This window comes from Prunus avium, chromosome 5 (assembly GCF_965620075.1).
Source record: "Prunus avium chromosome 5, drPruAviu1.hap1.1, whole genome shotgun sequence".
NCBI lineage: Eukaryota > Viridiplantae > Streptophyta > Magnoliopsida > Rosales > Rosaceae > Prunus > Prunus avium.
The window spans coordinates 23,814,575-23,832,540 of record NC_142288.1 but is presented as its reverse complement, the minus strand read 5'-3'; the positions used below and the strand labels follow the sequence as shown (position 1 = coordinate 23,832,540).

Below are 17,966 nucleotides of genomic sequence, written 5' to 3'. Positions count from 1 at the left end.
TGTTATGAAGAGTGGAAATCAAAGGACACACAAAATTAAGAACTTAATAGTTTGGTTAACAATTTGCAATTGAAAGGTTTGGTAGATCAATGGCTAACATAGTCACTTTCGACCACATTTTCTTCCTTTTGAGCATGCTTTTGTTTTGGGGCATAAACTTGTTCCTTTTGTTAAGCATATTTCTGGTTTATATATTAGTATACAGATTGTCATTTTCCAGAAAATAAAATCATTCGCCCTCAAATACTTAAGCAATTAAAAGTTTGTATGTAAATACATATAATAATCCAATGATTATATCAAAATCTAAAAATTTATTCATCGTATTTTTTTCTTTTTCACTTTTGTACTGATGTGCAATGTTAGACAAGAGACTCATAGTTCAAATAATTAAGGGCATTTATACTCACACCCGAAGTTCTCTGTTCGATTCTCCCTCTTAATATCTCTAGTATAATTTTTTTTTAAATGGTGCACACAATGCTAGAATTTGAGAGAAGTGCTTGAAAATGAGCCCTGAAAAATGAGTCACTTAATTAAAAAGAAAGCTAAATATAGAATAGAATAGCGAGGAGCAAGTGGGTATGCAAATTGCCAAAGTTGCTGCTTAATCAGATTCCTTTAACTCCCCTGTCTCTACCAATCATTTGCACCCATTTTAGGGTAATGAACCAAATTGTGTCCTATGTTTTCTTGCAAACAATTGCCCTTTGGAATATGTATTAATTTGCTCTGGGTGCCTTGTGTTGTTGTGCAGAACACCGTCCTAATTAAAATCAAACGGAAGGCCATTTTGGTCATTTAATACTTTTGGCCTTCAACCCAAAGCTTGTTTCTCAGCTGTCCCAGCCGAAGCTCAACTCAAATTCAGAGCTTGTAAGAAATCTAAAATGGAGGGCTTCCTCTGCGCTCTTTTAACCTTCTAAATTGCCGCAAAATTCAGATTCGGCTATTCACAGAATCACTGAAGATCCGTTTTTCTGCAGTTAAAAGCTTGAACCCATTGCTGGGGTTGATAAAATTAGGGGTGAGTTGTTTGTTTTTGTTTTGTTTTTCAGAATTCCCAATTTGAAAAATAACAAAAAATAAATCTTTATTTCAGGACAACAGTAAAAATTGGAACTCTGAATATTATGTTCCAAATGGGTTTTTATCAATTTGTCATCTTTTTCTATATTCAAGAATTGTTCCTTTTTTATTGGAAACATTTTTGGGGTTCAGCTCTCAATTTGTCTCTAGGTCTCTATTATCATTACAAGCTTATAGTATCCAATCAGTGATTAGTTAATTGCTTTGAATGAATGGTTTAGCTTAAGTAAATTTTCTGTGAGCTTTGTTGAGATGACCCTGGGTTGTTTGTTTAATTGAGGTTTATTTTGTAGTTGCAATAATCTTCTTTCTTGCTGGTGGGTTTGATTGTGGTCAATTGGTGATGTAGATAATTCAATGCACATAGGCTAGTTAATATATATGGATCAGCTGTTGTGACTGCAAATTCACTTTGCGAATTTTCGATCTCGATACATTTTGTTGATGTTTCATAGATAATATTCTTGTTCAAACAGTTCCAAGTTTGCCAATTATTAATATCTTTTCCTGTCATTTAGAATTTCTATGGATTGACTATCTATTCCAAATCTTGATTTTCAGTTGAAAACCACTTTGAAAGTTTGCTCTTTCAATTGTTCAAAGCATGAACCTTGTTGGCGCACATGGACACAGCTTTACAGACCAAGCCTTGTAGATTTGGTGATAAGAATACTAGTGACATTGTTATATGCTTGAAGAATAGAGAAGGGATACCGAAACGGTTCTTCAGCCATTCCTCTGTTCTCATAAATAAGAGCAAGTACTTTGCCAATAGGCTTTCTCATCCAGGCTCTAATAATTGCATTGATATTTATTGCTCAGAGGTTAACTATGATCACCATGTCAACCTGTTGAGGCTTCTCTATCTTCCAACAGACTCAATTTTGGACTCATTCGACTCTGTGAAATCTGCCGTTGGTATTCTTCAGTTAGCCGTTGTTTTCCAGTGTGAAGAGATTGCATGCTGCTGCATCCAGTACTTGGAGGCTGTTCCTTGGGAGGACAAAGAAGAGGAACTTATCCTAAAAGCAGTTTCCAAAGTGGGTCCAATAGCTATGCCCATATTAGCTAGGATCCAACCTGTTGATTTAGCTGCCACCAAAGATGTTTTTGTCTCAGCAGTTCGCATCGCCACATCCATTGCTGGACCATGTCCTCCATTTGGCAACGAGCTTAAAACGTCTGCTCAAGAACAAGTTGAATTCATGTTAGGAGAAGACGAGGATGCACCGTTGATCATAGCCGATGAGGAAGTAAAATCAGTGTTGAGAATGGGCCTATCCCAGATATATTCATCATTTGAAAAGGAATTGTCTTCCCTGCTTTTGGAGCCTGACCTTGTGTCCGAGAGAGCAGAGGAGAAAATATTGCACAGCTTATCTGATCTTGAATGGATGTGTAACATACTTGGGAAGATGGATTTAATGAAGGATTTTGTCGCCAACTGGGCTGAAAGCTCCAGTAATGTTTTAGGGGTAGTTGAGAATAATAAACTTGATTCTTTTATGTGGGGTTTGAAAATAAAGCTCATAGAAATTACTGCTAAAGTCCTGGAAGCAGTTGGCTATGGCAATGTGATTCTTCCAACTCCAATCCGGTTGACATTACTAAAGACATGGCTTCCATACATAAGGAAGATGAAGCCCCTTCTGGATTCAAAGGGCAGTGAGGGGACAGGTTTTCCATACAAGATGAGTGAAGACTTGTGCCAGAGCATAGAAGGGGCCATGGTGACCTTGGTACTGGCATTGCCATCGAACGATCAAGCAGACATTCTGGCAGACTGGATGGGAGCCGAGCAGGTTCGGTATCCCGACTTGAGTGAGGCTTTTGAGGTCTGGTGTTTCAGAACAAAGTCTGCAAAGAGAAGATTAGTGGAGGGCTTGGATGGGGCTGGCAATGCCACTGTTAGCCTCTGAAAGTTTTTGCTTGCTCACTTCTTCTTATATGTTGTAAAATTATTCGGATTAAATAGGAAGAACATTGGTCATGATGTTATTCATGTAATTTGACAGAATTAAGCTCCTTTCAAAGAATTGAGCTTTATTTCCATGCAGTTCCCAAGCATTACAAGTTCTATTTTTTTCCTTTTTTTTTTGGTTTTTTATGAAGATATCACAAGTAATATTATGTACCTATTTCCCATTTGTGGTTAATTATAAATTGATTTTATTTCCACATGTTTATTTTATACTTATTTGGGTTTTTTTTCCTCTCTCACTTTTCAATGGTTTAAAGGAATAAAATAAAAAGTAAATTCTTTCAAGGATATTTTCAAAACTCATAAAAAACAAAAAAGAGGAGGATATTTTTAAAAACGGCTGCACTTTCTTTATAATATATTTTATAAAAATTAAAATTTGTTGTTCTGAATTCTGATCCAAAAGAAAAAAAAGGATATTTCATTTTAATTCTAGGTGGGGTCAGCATATTTTTGGGTGGGGTAAGAAAATGCATGACAATTGAGTGGAGGGGTCCATGGGTCCCTTTCGCACCAACTTCATCACCGACCGTACATATTCATCAATCATATTCATTCGCTCCGATTTTATAATTTTATAATTTCCTAATAAAAAAGAAAAAAGGAAAAAAGAAAAAACACGCCAACCCAAAATCTCCGAACCTCAATCTCTCCTGCAAGGCAACTTCGCGAAAATCACAAATCGGGTCGTTTCTGAGATTCTCTTCGGTGATGATGAGCTTCTCCTCCTCCTCATTATCACTCCCATCATCATCGTCGTTGATCTTAATCTTCATCTCATAGTCTCTGATCAATTTCGTTTCATCCAAAAAAAAAATTTATTCGAAAAAAGAAAAAGAGAAATCGGAAAATGTATGTGACGGCGGTTCGAACGACGGATCTGAATCGGAACACAGAATGGTTCACGTACCCTGGGGTTTGGACCACCTACATTCTCACGGTCTTCTTCTCGTGGCTCGTCGTCCTCTGCCTCTTCTCTTGCTCGCCTGGCATGGCCTGGACCATCGTTCACCTCTGCCACTTCCTCGTACTCTCTCTCTTATTTTCTTCAGTCTTTGTTTTTTCATTTGCTTATTTATGGATGAAGCTTAATTTGCTTAGTTTCCTGTTATATATGATTGTTGTGCTGGATATGGAAATTTTTTGTTTGATTTGGAGGATTAGGTTTCCTAGTTAGCTGGAAATTTTGAATCTGAATCATTAGGGTTTGATGTGGATGATGGAAAACTCATTAGCAGAATCAACCACCATATGTAATCCTGTTTTAAATTTTTTTAAATTTGGATCAAATTGCGTAGTTTGGTCCTACTCATCCTGCTTAATCCCACACAAAGCTGAGCAAGATTTTCAATCCTCTAGTAGGGTGGTAATAACTTCATCTCTAATATCAAACCACAATCCTAGATGTACAAATTTCTAATGGATTAGGTGAGAGTTAAAAGAATTTATTGATTCCGGATATTCTTCAGTAAGTACATGTATAGTACTTCCTAGTCACCTTAATTTGCAAGGAACTGGATGAGAAGAAACTTTCATATTCAGTTTTGTAGTGGAGATGGGGCAAACTTATAAAGAACCATTAATTATTACTCCAAAAGAACTGGATTCCATATGTAGGGAAGAAGAATGAAATAAATATAAAATACTTTATGACTTCGTTGTATGGACTAATCATGTAATTTTAGACACAGTTTCAGTTATTTAATATCAGGAAAGTTAGATTTAGTTTGGCAAGGATCAATTTGTGGATTCTAAAGCCCAAATTTTTCGAATCATTGTGGAAAATGGATTATTCGATTTTTGTTGAGGAATATGGATAGACAGTTTGCTTCCCATGGTTATTGGAATAGCACACTTCGTATTGGTAGATGAGGGCCTTATGTGGTTCTAATGACCCTTAAATTGAGTTGAAATTAAAGCTCTTGTCTATTTAGCTGGTGCTGATTTTATGTATTAAGTGTCCTGTTATGTGTTTTCTTGCGAAAGGTAAAATGTTGATGTCTTTCTGGAGATTGATCGGTTCTCTAATATTCTTTGTCCACTTTATGACACATATAGTAGACTTGATGTCTTGGTAGTCTTATTGATGACACTTTTAGTTACTTATTGTCATTTTTTTCTCATTGTCTTTACGTTTTCTTTCAGGTTACTTATCACTTTTTTCACTGGAAGAAGGGAACGCCATTTGCAGATGATCAGGGTATCTACAATGCGCTTACTTGGTGGGAGCAGATAGACAATGGCAACCAACTCACGCGAAACAGAAAATTTCTGACTGTCGTGCCTGTTGTGCTGTAAGTACTTTAAGTTTGCTTTATAAGCCTTCCAGATTGAGATTGGATATTGAGAATCAAAACATGAAATGCATTCATTAAGGGGACCATCATTTGTACTCCCGTAATTCTATCTCCTACCCTTTGTCAGAATGCAAATAGCAACCATGTAACTGTGATTTTCAATCCTCCACAACAGTGGGGGAGTGCGTAGGTGGACCCCTTATGCTACCTAGTGAAATATAAGTAACTTTACTAGAAGTCGTCACCTAAGGGACTTAATTGAGTGACAATGTATGTAATTGCTGGACTCCACGCAACTCCTGAAATCAATAGTTCATCTAAGTGAATGCTGCCCTTAAATACATTGTTCCTCACTTGTCCTTCAATTTAAGCCCCTTAGGTGAGCACTTCTTTATGTGGTCAACCATTGAGTTTGCTTCAACATTGCTGTTATACTCGGGTCAAATTTTTGCTGGTTAGACTTATTTTGATCTTGTGTATAAGTCTTCCAGTAAGACATTGACGGAATATAATTAGCTTTTTGTTGGACATGTGCTGCTGCTGTACTGAATTCCTTACCTCAATCTCTTTTTCTTACCCGTCATCCTTCCTTGGCAGGTACTTGATAGCCTCTCACACAACAGACTATCAAAATCCAAATCTCATCTTTAACACCCTAGCAGTTTTTGTGTTGGTAGTTGCAAAGTTCCCAAACATGCACAAGGTTCGTATATTTGGTATCAATGCTGATAACTGATCTCTAAAAGATCAAGTTTGACTATAGTTTTCTTGGTCTTTATCATATTGGCCTTTGAACGCAACGCTAAAATCCCTGTTGAAATGTTGAAAATGGAAACAATGTATTATTTTTTTGAATGAAGTGAAATTTTTACCCCCTCCTGCTCTGTTACATACCAGATGACTGGCAAAACGTCTGCATTTGATTTCTCTTTGTAAGAGCTATTTTTGCTGAATTTCAGTGCTCATTCCTCGTTATTTATTTCCAGATGGAAGAAATTCCCCTTTTATTGCCCCATGATTTAGATTCTCGCAAAATTTTATGGTGTATTTTTACTGTGGTCATAATGAAGATGGAAACTCGACCTGTCTCCATCTTGGTTCTGTTCTCCGCCACTCTGTATGGTGCTATTGGGTTGACCCACTCAATTGGTTTGGGCCAAAATGGGATCATTGAATTGAAATTTCCGGACTATTGTGTACTATTTTTCCATACAATTAGGTACCAATGACTGTTGTCTTTTCCATTATAACTTCTAAGCCCAAGTCCCATCCCAGAGGGTCCTTCTAACTTGTTTCGCTACATTTCGAAAGAGAATTTGAATTTGGGATTTCATATTCAAAGGAAAAATGTGGCCATGAACATTAATGGTTCAAATGAACTCTTATTGGACCGAAAACCTAAATTTCATCTTAAAATCTCCCAATTTTTTGCCTTCTCTTTGCGCATAACGGTTCATTTTATTGTACCAGTACGTGATGTTAGACATCTTGACTTTAGAAAAAAAATATGTGGACATATTGTCTTGCCACTTTTCGAATAATAACAAATTTTCATTTTCTCCCCCATTGAAATTCACGCAATGCCGAAAACTAAGGATAATTTACATGAAACGGGTATATGCACTATTCCTCTATGTCTCTCAAGTCAGTCACGCGTTATTATAATTAAGCTTCTCTCCTTAATGAGGTTGAAATTTTGAATTCCTTGAAAAGTGCTATATAGCGACGTGGTGATAATTCTCTTTGACCTGACGGGCTACATTAGCCTATGAGATTATGGGATTATAGGTTTCCTATTAGATTTGGCATGAAGAAAAAGATGAATCTATAGGGCAGGCAGAAATTTCACGCATTGCCGAAAACAAAGGATACTTTCTTGTGGGTTTAACTTTTAACAGAAGAAAGGTCTGCGATAATTTCATGTCACCTTTTGTTTGTTGAAAAAAACCTAAGCACAAAAATACAAGAAGAAGAAGCCAAAAGACAACACAACAAACACATCCCGCAACAATTATTCAGATCCAGTTTTCATCTTTTTCTCTACCTTTTTTTTTTCTTTCAAAAAAACAAAAACAGGTTTTTCTTTTTTCTTTTTTCCTTTCTATAAATAGGTTGAATGGGCAATAGATTTTTTAGAAGCTAGGTTTCATTCTCGGTCATTGTCATTTTCAACTTGGAGGACGACCAAAGTGATCTGATATTGTGGGATTTTCCCAAACAGCCCTTGGAGAAAGCTAAGTTGAATTCGAACAAGTTATAAAATAAACCGTTAAAATTTGGCTGGAAAAAGACCTCCATGATAGTGTACATCTAACAATTTGCTAGGTTATTATTATGCATTACTCAAGTGGCTTACAGCAAGGAACCAAAACACAAAATAAATATATTAAAAAAAGAAAAAAAAAAAGAGAGTCTAGATCTAGATGGATCAACTTAGTGGGGTGTATTATTCTTCCTTTAGCACACTTGCCAAGGGGAATGTTTGTGGGTCCCAACCAAGACCAAAGAAAGAAGGGTTTGTCAGATCTTTCTCAATCTTTCACTCGGACAAAAAAAAAAAAAAAAAGAGGGGTGGCATGGAAGCAATGATCATTCCTGGAAATGAAGACTGTTTGGATATAGTCAGTAGGTGAGCTTTTGGTTTGAGAGGCAGGTTTCAGTGGTTCTAATTTGAACATGGGAAGCTGCTTTTTTGAAGAGTACTTTATTACCAAGTCATGTGGAAGAATCAGAGGTTTCTTACCTGGCTCCTCTGCATATATATCTCTAGCTAGCTTTTCTTTTCTTCTCCCACTTGCTGCTTCTTCATGGACAGATCTTTGTGTAATGGCTGGAAGAATCTATGTGCTCTGAATAAGACCTTAAACTAAAATCCTGCTAAAAGAACATAAGATATAGCAGATGCAAAGCATCCACTGCAACTCCACATTAAATAAGCTTAATTAGCTTTAATTAATTAATCAAGTCTCAAATATTTCATCAATCATGATATATATATATATATATATATATCCTTACAAATTAAGTTGCACATTGTACATAATTATTTATTGTACCAAGCCAACCAAGGATCACACACATTACATTGGGAGTGGGCTGCCCTTTGCTTTCTAGTAGTGAGAGAAGACATTACATGAAATCAAGGGCACATTCATACAGTGCATGCCTCTTCTACTCTTTCCTACCCTAAAAAAATCTGGGCTGGTCTTGATACCATAGCTTCTATCCTCACAATAAGTCACCCATTTTTGAAGCCAATCTAAAATAACAAGCTTCAAAAATAATCCACCATGTACTACTTCAAAGACTAAAGATAATTCCAAGCCAAAAAGAACAAAGAGAAGGCAAGGTGATAATTAAAAGAAAACCCATGTATCCTATTCTGTTAGTTATGAAGAAATCCAAACAAGTCACCCACCATGAGAGATTAACAATGAGTTTCAAATCAGAATTAAAGAAGAAGAAAAAAGAAAAAGACCCCATGATTTTTTTTCCTTTTCATCTTCTTATTTTAATTACCATGATCCTCCTCCTAACATTCCTGTCCAATACCCAGTTGAGTCTCCATGCTCCTTGTTCTGCTCAATCCCTCCTCCAGTGCTTGAAACTTGCTTCAAATCTTCAAATGGGAACAAAAGCCTCCCACTGCTCTCTTGAACACCTTGCAGACTCCCATATCCACTTCCAAGCCCATCCAGGGAAAAATTAAGTGTTGGCTTGAAATCCTGCATAGGGTACCCTGATGTGGTGCTATATACAGTGTTGTTGTTGTTGTTGGGGTCTGGTACTGGCATAGGCATGAAGGAATTCAAACCCCTTGAAGTCAATCCAGTGAGAAGCTCCAAAGCTGAGAGGTGAGATGTTGTGGTGGTGGTGGTAGAAGATGGGGAAGAAGCAGAAATATTAATGTGGTTCTGCTTGTTGCTGTTTTCCATGTTGTTGTTGTTGTTGGGCAATTGATGATGTTGTTGATGATGATGAACCAAATGGTCAGAGATAATATTCCTGAAATCTTGATTAGTGGCTGGAAAAGTCAGGTTTAGATCTTGGCCTTGATTAATCTTTGGGTTTTGGGGTTGTATCAGATCAGGAAGCCTCTTGGATGCTGAAGAAGTAGAAGATGTTGTTGTAGAAGAATTAGCGGCTGCTGAAGAAGATGATGATCTCTTGTTCTTCCTTGAACCCCCCCCAACTGGGATGTTTCTGAGGGACCCACCTTCAGTCCAGTACCTTCTACAAGTCTTGCAGAAGTACCTGGGCTGTGTGAGGCTGTAGTTGTTGTAGTAACAGAATTTGGTGTTGGTTGAGTTGCACCTTGGACAGTTTAGGGCTTGTTCTTTCTGAGGTCTTGCCTTCCTCTCTAAATTATTGGCTGCTGCTGCTGCTGCAGGCTTAGGGCATGTATTTGTCACTATCTCTTCTATTGGTTTCACCACAATTCCCTTTAAAAAGCCAAGAAAGGGAAAGGATTTCAGATCAAACAAAAGAAAATAAATAATCACCCAGTACCACTGGAGAATACTGTAAATACAAAGAAGATGGAGCAGAAGGACAAGCAAAACAAAACAAGAGAGCAGCTGCTTTACACTTTTTCAAAATTGTAACAGGCAACAGAAGAAAAAGGAGAGAAACAAAAACAAAAGAAAATTGGGGTCTTTTTCCTTTATCACCTAAACAAAAGGTAAAGTGAAACACCATGTTGAAGAACTGATAAAAACTAAATCCAACTGAGTGGGGACTTGCACTGATCACACCATCATCTTTACAAAGGAGAACCCAAAAGGGCCATTCATTTAAAGAACAAAAAGATCCCATACAATAAATAAGCTTCTTGTCTAAATTTTTCATGGAAAGAGAGAAGAAGAAAAAAGGGTTGATGATGAAAAATGAAAATCTATATCTATATACCTGTGGCCACTGAGCTGTATCCATGGCTGCAACAAACTGGAGTACAAGAGGAGCTAGCAAGCAAGAAGAAAACTGTTTTCCTCAAAAAGAGAGAAAATTCACTTTTCTTGAAACTGGTTACAAAAGCTGGAAAACAAAAAAGAAAGAATGTTTTTGAGAGGGTTTGTGTGTGGACGTTCTGTGTATGTATGGCCCTTGCTTTATGTGTTGGGTGTATGAGTGAGAGAGAGAGAGAGAGAGAGGTTGCTTTGTAATTTTATAATAGTAGTAATATTCTTTTCATTTTTAAGTATTTTATTCTAGACATCCGAGAAGGAATATTTGTCTGCAAATTTAGTAATTTAATATGATGGTCTTGCACAATTTAAAATGAAACTTTGTGCCTTGTGGCTGGGTAGCTTTGGATGTACTGTACAGATATGTATATACATCTCTTGGTGGTGGCTTTTCTCTTTTCTGACCAGAAAAAAATAATAATAAGGCCAAGTCAGATTTCTCTCATTTCATTCAATCATCTTAACCCCAGTTCTTCTTATTTGTAAGCTGCTTTTTCTGTTAAAAGATAAACAATGTTTGTTAGCATGCATTGTTCAGAAAATGGGCAAGCTAGATGTCACATACATGTTCAAGTTGATTTGGGTTTGCTGATACTACCTAAAGCTAGCTATTGAGCACACACATCACTTTACCTGAGAGACAACCAGCAGACTCCAATAATTTCAATATCATAATGTAAAAACCTTTTATGCATGAAGCATCCAAAATGACTCAGCATTCATTCCATGGCATGAATGAATATGGCAAAGCCCTGTTGCTAGTGCTACTTGCCACATGGGCTCATAGCAGATGGTTAAGTAGCTAGAATCAAGTAGCTCAGTGACAAATTTAATCATGTCAAAGACTTTTTCTTTATATAGACACCAGGTTTACACTGTCTTTACTTAACTTTTGAATTGCTTGTTTGAATTTTTTTACAACTTTATGTAAAATGGTTTCACAGTCATAATAAAAGCCTTCTCTGATGTATTTGTCATAAATTTGATGCCAAATTTGATGGCATTATGCAGAAAATGTAGGTATGAAAAGCGACTTGACTACATAACTACTGGTTTAGAGGTTTTACTTATTCTCCTGACTGCCGACTTGACAAAACCCCATCTCTTTCCAAAAATGACTCTCTAACATCATACTCCTGTTTCTACTATTTGACATCAATGCAGGAGATGTATGTACACTTGAATTAAAGAACCATTCAATGAAATCCCTACTTTCAACCACTTCAATTTTGAGTATTAGAAGACGAATTTGTTGTTGCATTTAACTATTAACCAGAGCACTACGCGTTGCGTTGCGTTGCTGCCAATTCATTTCGTTCAAAGTCTTAGGAACTAGGATGAGTTTCTGACTGGGCTAAGCAGTTTAGCAACGCGCATGTACTAAGTAAATGTCATCAACGACAGACAGTTGTTGAATTCTAAAAAGTAAAAATAAGTATTAATGTTGGAGTGAAATAGACTACTTCATTCTCTCTGGCTGAAGTGAATCAGTCCAAAGTATGACACACACACGTACGTCTACAAAATCTTTTCACGACATAGAACTCAGAATAGCACTGATCATAAATCATTATCATTTGAAAATAAACGATTACAAAATAATCTCTTGCATTCAAAGCGTATATATTTATTATATTATGTTGCAGATCATTCGCGATCTCATAGTTTAATGCAAAAAGAAAAGTGAAGGATGATGATGATGATGATAACCATATTTTAGCACATCAATTGGCCAGAAATTAGTTCTATCAAATCATGCTAAATCCAAAAGCCAAAAAAAAAAAAAAAAGCATTTTCGAAACTCAAAACCAAACCGAAGTACCAAACATTCCCTTAACCCTGCACATGCATTATTATGCATAGCAGACTCAGCAGTTGTTTCCCTTGTCACTTAAGATTCCGAAGGGTCTGGGTTGGTTAAGTAAACGAGCGACACGTGGACGATGCACTGAGCCACTGACATCTAACTTGAATTGAAGCTGAATGATTGAACTTGAACGGCCCTGATTGGCTGGCCTCCTCCTTGTCATCATGGCCTTGATTGATGATAATGGGACCCTCTCTGCCTCTCCATTCATCAATCATGTAGGACCATGTGATATATATTTCTTTTCTTCCTGAACACATCTGGTATGACATTATTAGAATACCTAATCATATTTCCACAATGGCCCCCACCTAATTCTACTTAAAATCCCTTTGAGCAGTGCTAAGTAGAAATTCCTTAATTTTTCAGGTGAATCGCGTCACGCATCTAAATTTAACCGCACACATAAATAAGAAGACTTCTTTGTATTTACGCTTCATACGTCCCATCTTATAATGCATGAGTTTCTTGTTGGTGTGTGGTCGGACATATGACATAGTTCACCTGCTAAACTAAAGAATTTCTCAAATACTAAAGACATTAATTAGTATTTAATTTCTTTTTAATATAGTTCTATAGGCTCTTAACATCGACACGTGGAAAATACCTATTGGTTTTATTAATACGTCACCTACCGAAGTAAGGAATTTCTCAAATACTAAAGACCAATTAATGTGATAGTGTTTTATTTGTTTTTATTTAATTCTATAAGCTCTTAATATAGACACATGGGGAACACGCATTGGTTTGATTAATGCGTTGAAAAAATAACTTAATTAACTTAGTAAATTAAAGTCTAAACCTCAAAAGTAATGGCAATTTGTCCTACTCTGTCAACAAATTATCCGTAAATTGTATGAAAAATATCATTTGTACTTACATGGTTGTCCCCTTACCATTTGAAGTCTAAAGACATTTTCATCACTTCTGAAAGTGTTAGGTAACAAGGGACCTTTTTTGTTTGAACAACTTTGAGAACTATTTATTTATTTATTTTATATATATATATAAACATTTCCATTAATAACTAGATTAAACTTTAATTTTTAAGTGCAGTAAGCTACACTTTTTCCTCTACAATTATACGTGGCTATTACTGTATAGAGTTGCAGTAGACTACAAGCTACTGTACCATATCAGTACCGTAGCAAAATCGGCGGCGAATAGAAGCCGTCAGATGTGGGGGCATCTTCAAAAGGCGGGCCCCACACCCCAGAAAAAAAAAAAACAAAAACAACAACAACAAATCCTTGGCATGCTGCCACGTGAGCGGTGATGTTGAAGCCAAAAGCACAAGAGGCATTAGCCAGCCATTGAAAATCTCGTCTAAAAATTTTGGGCGGTGGTGGAGCGTTGTGGGGTGGGACCCACGCCATACATGCGCATGCCCATCCATCATCTCCAAAACCCTACCAAGGAAGAAAAGAATCCCAATCGCAGATTGAATAAGAGCCGTCCATCTGATCAAAAGATCAGAAAATTCGTCCCAACCCAACCCGCCATACGCCTAACCTAGGATGATGAGGATGATGTCACGTGAGTGGGTCCCCAGGTTGACGTGGACCGCATGTTGATAGTGCGCCACACGTCAGCAAAAAGGATTTTAAGAGCAACTTGGACGACGACTTTGTCATACACAACACAAGACATTTACACATCACTTTCAAAACCTCCTCTCACTCCATATATACATATAATATTATTAATACATGGTCAAAGTGAATATGTTTTGATCAATTTGAAGTCGTAGGATGATTCCAACCGTCCGATTTGGCCAGGCCTCCTTTCATATTCATAGTAGCTTACTAGCTTTGCAAGATTTTGTTCTGGACCCACTAAATCTCAGTTGAATTTACACGATCTTCCATCTTTGTGCTTCATCAACATAGATATGCGTTAAGTTATTCTCTAATAACATCTTTAAAATGGGATATATTTTCCAACTTCTATTCAATTATACCTACCTATCCATATAGGTGGGTGAGATACATAGCATGGATTTTAAGTTGGAATGTATGTAATTTACCTTAGGCTATGAGTTACTAGCGTACGGATTTACCTTAGGCTATTCAAAATTCGAGAAAATTGAGTCCTAAAACTTAAGCGTTTATGTTTATGTTTATATTGATTGATCAACCGAATGAAATTAACATAAATTTGCATTAGCCTATTGATCGGCAATGCATGCCTTTAGCCTAAATTCAAGAACTAAACCCTGCAATTTAAGCGTTTGCATTGATTGATTGATTGATGAATAAAAAGAACATAAAACTCACATTGTCCTACTAACTGGATATGACGTTTTTAACCTAATTTATCATTGTTCCAACGAGTGATTGACTATCTATAGATGTGATTTCTTATTTTAATTAATGGAATAATCAAGGTAATTGCAAAAGAACTTAGGTAGTGAACACATTGTTGAAGCACGACAGGGTGGTGTGGAGTTAGTGCAACATCAACACATGCCCAAATTTTGGTACATATGGGATTCAACAATTAGCTAAGCGAACGTGGGGCTTAAAAGCACGAGGGAGGGCAGGCCATTCCCTATATATAATGACATAGTGAAGTCCGGCGTCTAGCCAGGCCAAAACTCAAAGGGTCCACGCCACCTACATTTCCCAAAACAACCAAAGTTTGCAGGCCAAGCTTACGCAACTTCCATTAACACACATCTATATTTTTTCTGGTTAACTTTTGCAAGTGATCCACGTGCCCTCATTCACATGTAAAGAAGAAGGGGCTAAAAATCATGTAAAACAACAAACTTTATAATAGCCTTAGTTGGAAAAGATTGAGGTATCAATTTTTAATTAACATAATGGTGTATATATATAGCGCTTCTATTGAGGGATACTCTTTAGGGTACCTTACGAATTTTTTATTTGAAGAATACCCTTTAGGATACACATCACTTCCATTGATGAATAATTTTATTTGAGGGATACCTTTTAGGGTACCCTACGAATTTTTTTTCAACAATTCAAACCATCTATTTTTTAGGTCTTCATTCATAGATCATCTTTGCAAAAAATTAGACAAATCGGAAACCGTTTAGACATCTAATTGTGTCCTACAAAATCAATGAACAATGTGCTTCAAGAAAGTACTAAAATTTCAATAATTTAATTGAGTGGTCAAATGATATCGGATTCAAGTGATTTTTTCATAGAGATGATTTTTGAATGAATATCTACAAAATAGATGGTTTGGATTAGTGAAATACAATGCGGAATGAGCATTATAAGAGTGTTCCTCAAATATATATATATATATATATATATATATATATATATATATATATATATATATATAATGTAATAGTTTTGTGAATGATATATTTAAATTTTGATCACATATATAATACAAGACACATATTTGTATAAGATTATTTGTAAGTGATAAATAATGCATGCATTCACAATCGAGTACGCACAAACACAAAACAAGTGCATTTGATTTGATTTGAAAATTTGGAATTGGAAATTAATGGATTTTTGCCATGCCTAAGTGGAGAAAGTTGTTTTTCACATGTTTTATATTAAATAGACACTACTTGCCTCCTTACCGTTAAGGACATACTCCTCCTTCCTACGAATCACAGTTGACACACACATATGCAAAAATAAATCATCAAAAATACAAAAAGACTGCACATATATCACACTGTCATTGATAGGAACGTAAGACCTAGTAATATAGTTTGATTTATTTGTTGGGATGCATGAAATATCTGTATAATATTTTAGATGGGTGGGATGCATGAAATATCTGTATAATATTTTAGATGGGTGGGTGGGTATGACTCTTACACCAATATTCGTGGATGCTAAGATGCCATGAATAAGTTAATAACAATGAAAGATCTCTGCCCATCGTTTTAAGTCAAACAAAAAAGAATTATTATGTAACATGTGTGTTTCTTGTATACGCGTAAATTTTTTACTTCTATTTGTAAATAAGTGCAAAATATTCTCTCTTTCTTGTTTCCCAAATTACAAGCGTCCATGAGTGCACCTATTGTTTAGTAGCCTGTATACTAAATTCAACCACTACAATGTTAAATTTCAAGATAGGCGTGATGATTAATCTTTAGAAGGGTATAATATTCAAGATCAACAATAGAGGGACGTGGAATGGTGAAAAATTGTCGATAATAACACCACAATACTAAAATTAAGGGCACATTTGGTAGTGATTATGGATAGGTCAATACTCACTTATACGGAGAATCACTTTTTCATATACCACTTTAAGTGATTTTATGGAGAAGCATATGTGAGGTGATTTTCCCTAGAATCGTGATTATATATTGTGCTTCTCCGCATAATTCCTAGAATCACTCCCAAACTAACCATAAGAATCATTTATGCCATTCTTTAAAAATGAATTAGAAAATTTATTCTTGAGTCACCGATAAGGTGGTGCCTGCCGTAGACAATGAGAGAGGTAATTTGAGTACTTAATTGAGAAACTTGTCAAAGTTCCACTAATTAGCTAGGAATACAATTGCTTATACATCGTAATGAACCATAAATCAACCATAGTGACTATCGAAGTCAACTACTAACTGCAAGGGCTAACTATGATGCAGACATTGCAACCATATGAAAGATTGAAGGGTCGCAAAATCAAGTATTTTTGAAACCATCACCACTTAATTGGTTGGTGTCTAATGTCTTCTAGTGTGTGTGTGTACAGAAGGAGGGCCTCACCACCGCACTAAACCTAAAAAGCCTCCAAGAATGGAACCCCATAGTCTCCCTAAATAGGGCGCAGAGAAGTGCTACTTTTGGACCACCACATCCTTTTTGTGGCTGCTGATTTTTCTGTAAGCTTTCGACTTTCTTCTTCTTTGGGGTTTGAAGGGACGTCGTTACATTGAAAAAAGCCTTGTGTGTTTGTATTATTGTAATTTCATGTTTGTCGGTTTTCATTATTGTTATGAACGTTCACAATTTCTCAATTTTAAGCTTAATGATCTTTTTTTTATTACAAGGAGGAGGTGGGTTTACACAAAATATTTATTGGGTGCCTAAGGGGTTCGAATCTCTGCATAAATAGTGGTGGAATAGCTCAACAAATTGAGCTATACCCCATTTTCTTAACCCTAATGATCTTTACTATATTTTTTTAGGTGAGACCCAAGGGTATCCACCACCGACAGTAGTGACTAATCCCTTTCGCCGCGAGAGCTCTTCCAATGGAGGTAAACGGCTGGCCACAAAATGCGCTCCATTCCCATGGGTGGGGATCGAACCCCCAACTTCATGGTTAAGGAAATGATCTTTAGTATATTTGATTTGGTTCTTTCTTAGCTTTATTTTCTTGGGCCTGAGGCAACTTGGAAAATGAATTCTAGCATGACCCAATTGCATCTTCTCCATAGTTCGAAAGGCCTTGTGAAGCCTGCCAATGTACTCTAAAATTATTTCTAACATTTTACTGATTACATTGCCGATCATATCTTCCGCAAAAATGGAACTCAAAATGTGTTGTTGAGGCTCGAGCTATTGTCGAGATATGGTCAATAATGTGGTTTTTTTTAAAAAAGAAAGATAAATTGTTGTAGAAAAGGCCCAGGACTGTTAAGCAAGCTTACTGTACAAAAGGGCTAGGGCCTGCATAAATGTTTTGCAACGTATGAGCCTATGGGTTATTTCTTTTCTGGGCCATTACCTTCCACAAAATCATTCCAACGTCAATGAGGGAAAATGGAGCTAATTACAAAATAGAACTCCAATAAAAGTTTGGGATTCAAAAAG

At 36.3% G+C, this 17,966-nt stretch overlaps 3 protein-coding genes across 3 annotated transcripts; 2 read left to right on the top strand and 1 right to left on the bottom strand.

Annotated features, from left to right (window-relative positions):
* The first annotated feature begins 687 nt into the window (after nucleotides 1-687).
* On the top strand, nucleotides 688-3,156 carry LOC110758968 (BTB/POZ domain-containing protein At3g05675). The gene is made up of 2 exons (XM_021960951.2): nucleotides 688-1,027; nucleotides 1,651-3,156. Exon 2 carries the CDS (start codon nucleotides 1,713-1,715, stop codon nucleotides 3,006-3,008), a length of 1,296 nt encoding a protein of 431 aa, XP_021816643.1. The 5' UTR covers nucleotides 688-1,027; nucleotides 1,651-1,712; the 3' UTR covers nucleotides 3,009-3,156.
* Nucleotides 3,157-3,652: 496 nt separating this feature from the next.
* On the top strand, nucleotides 3,653-6,243 carry LOC110758958 (uncharacterized). The gene is made up of 3 exons (XM_021960940.2): nucleotides 3,653-4,097; nucleotides 5,216-5,364; nucleotides 5,965-6,243. Exons 1-3 carry the CDS (start codon nucleotides 3,921-3,923, stop codon nucleotides 6,101-6,103), a joined length of 465 nt encoding a protein of 154 aa, XP_021816632.1. The 5' UTR covers nucleotides 3,653-3,920; the 3' UTR covers nucleotides 6,104-6,243.
* Nucleotides 6,244-8,323: 2,080 nt separating this feature from the next.
* LOC110758859 (dof zinc finger protein DOF4.6-like) lies at nucleotides 8,324-10,505 on the bottom strand. The gene is made up of 2 exons (XM_021960789.2): nucleotides 10,276-10,505; nucleotides 8,324-9,809 (listed from the first exon to the last, which is right to left on the bottom strand). The coding sequence occupies exons 1-2, from the start codon at nucleotides 10,297-10,299 to the stop codon at nucleotides 8,883-8,885; spliced, it is 951 nt and encodes a 316-aa protein (XP_021816481.1). The 5' UTR covers nucleotides 10,300-10,505; the 3' UTR covers nucleotides 8,324-8,882.
* Nucleotides 10,506-17,966: the final 7,461 nt, after the last annotated feature.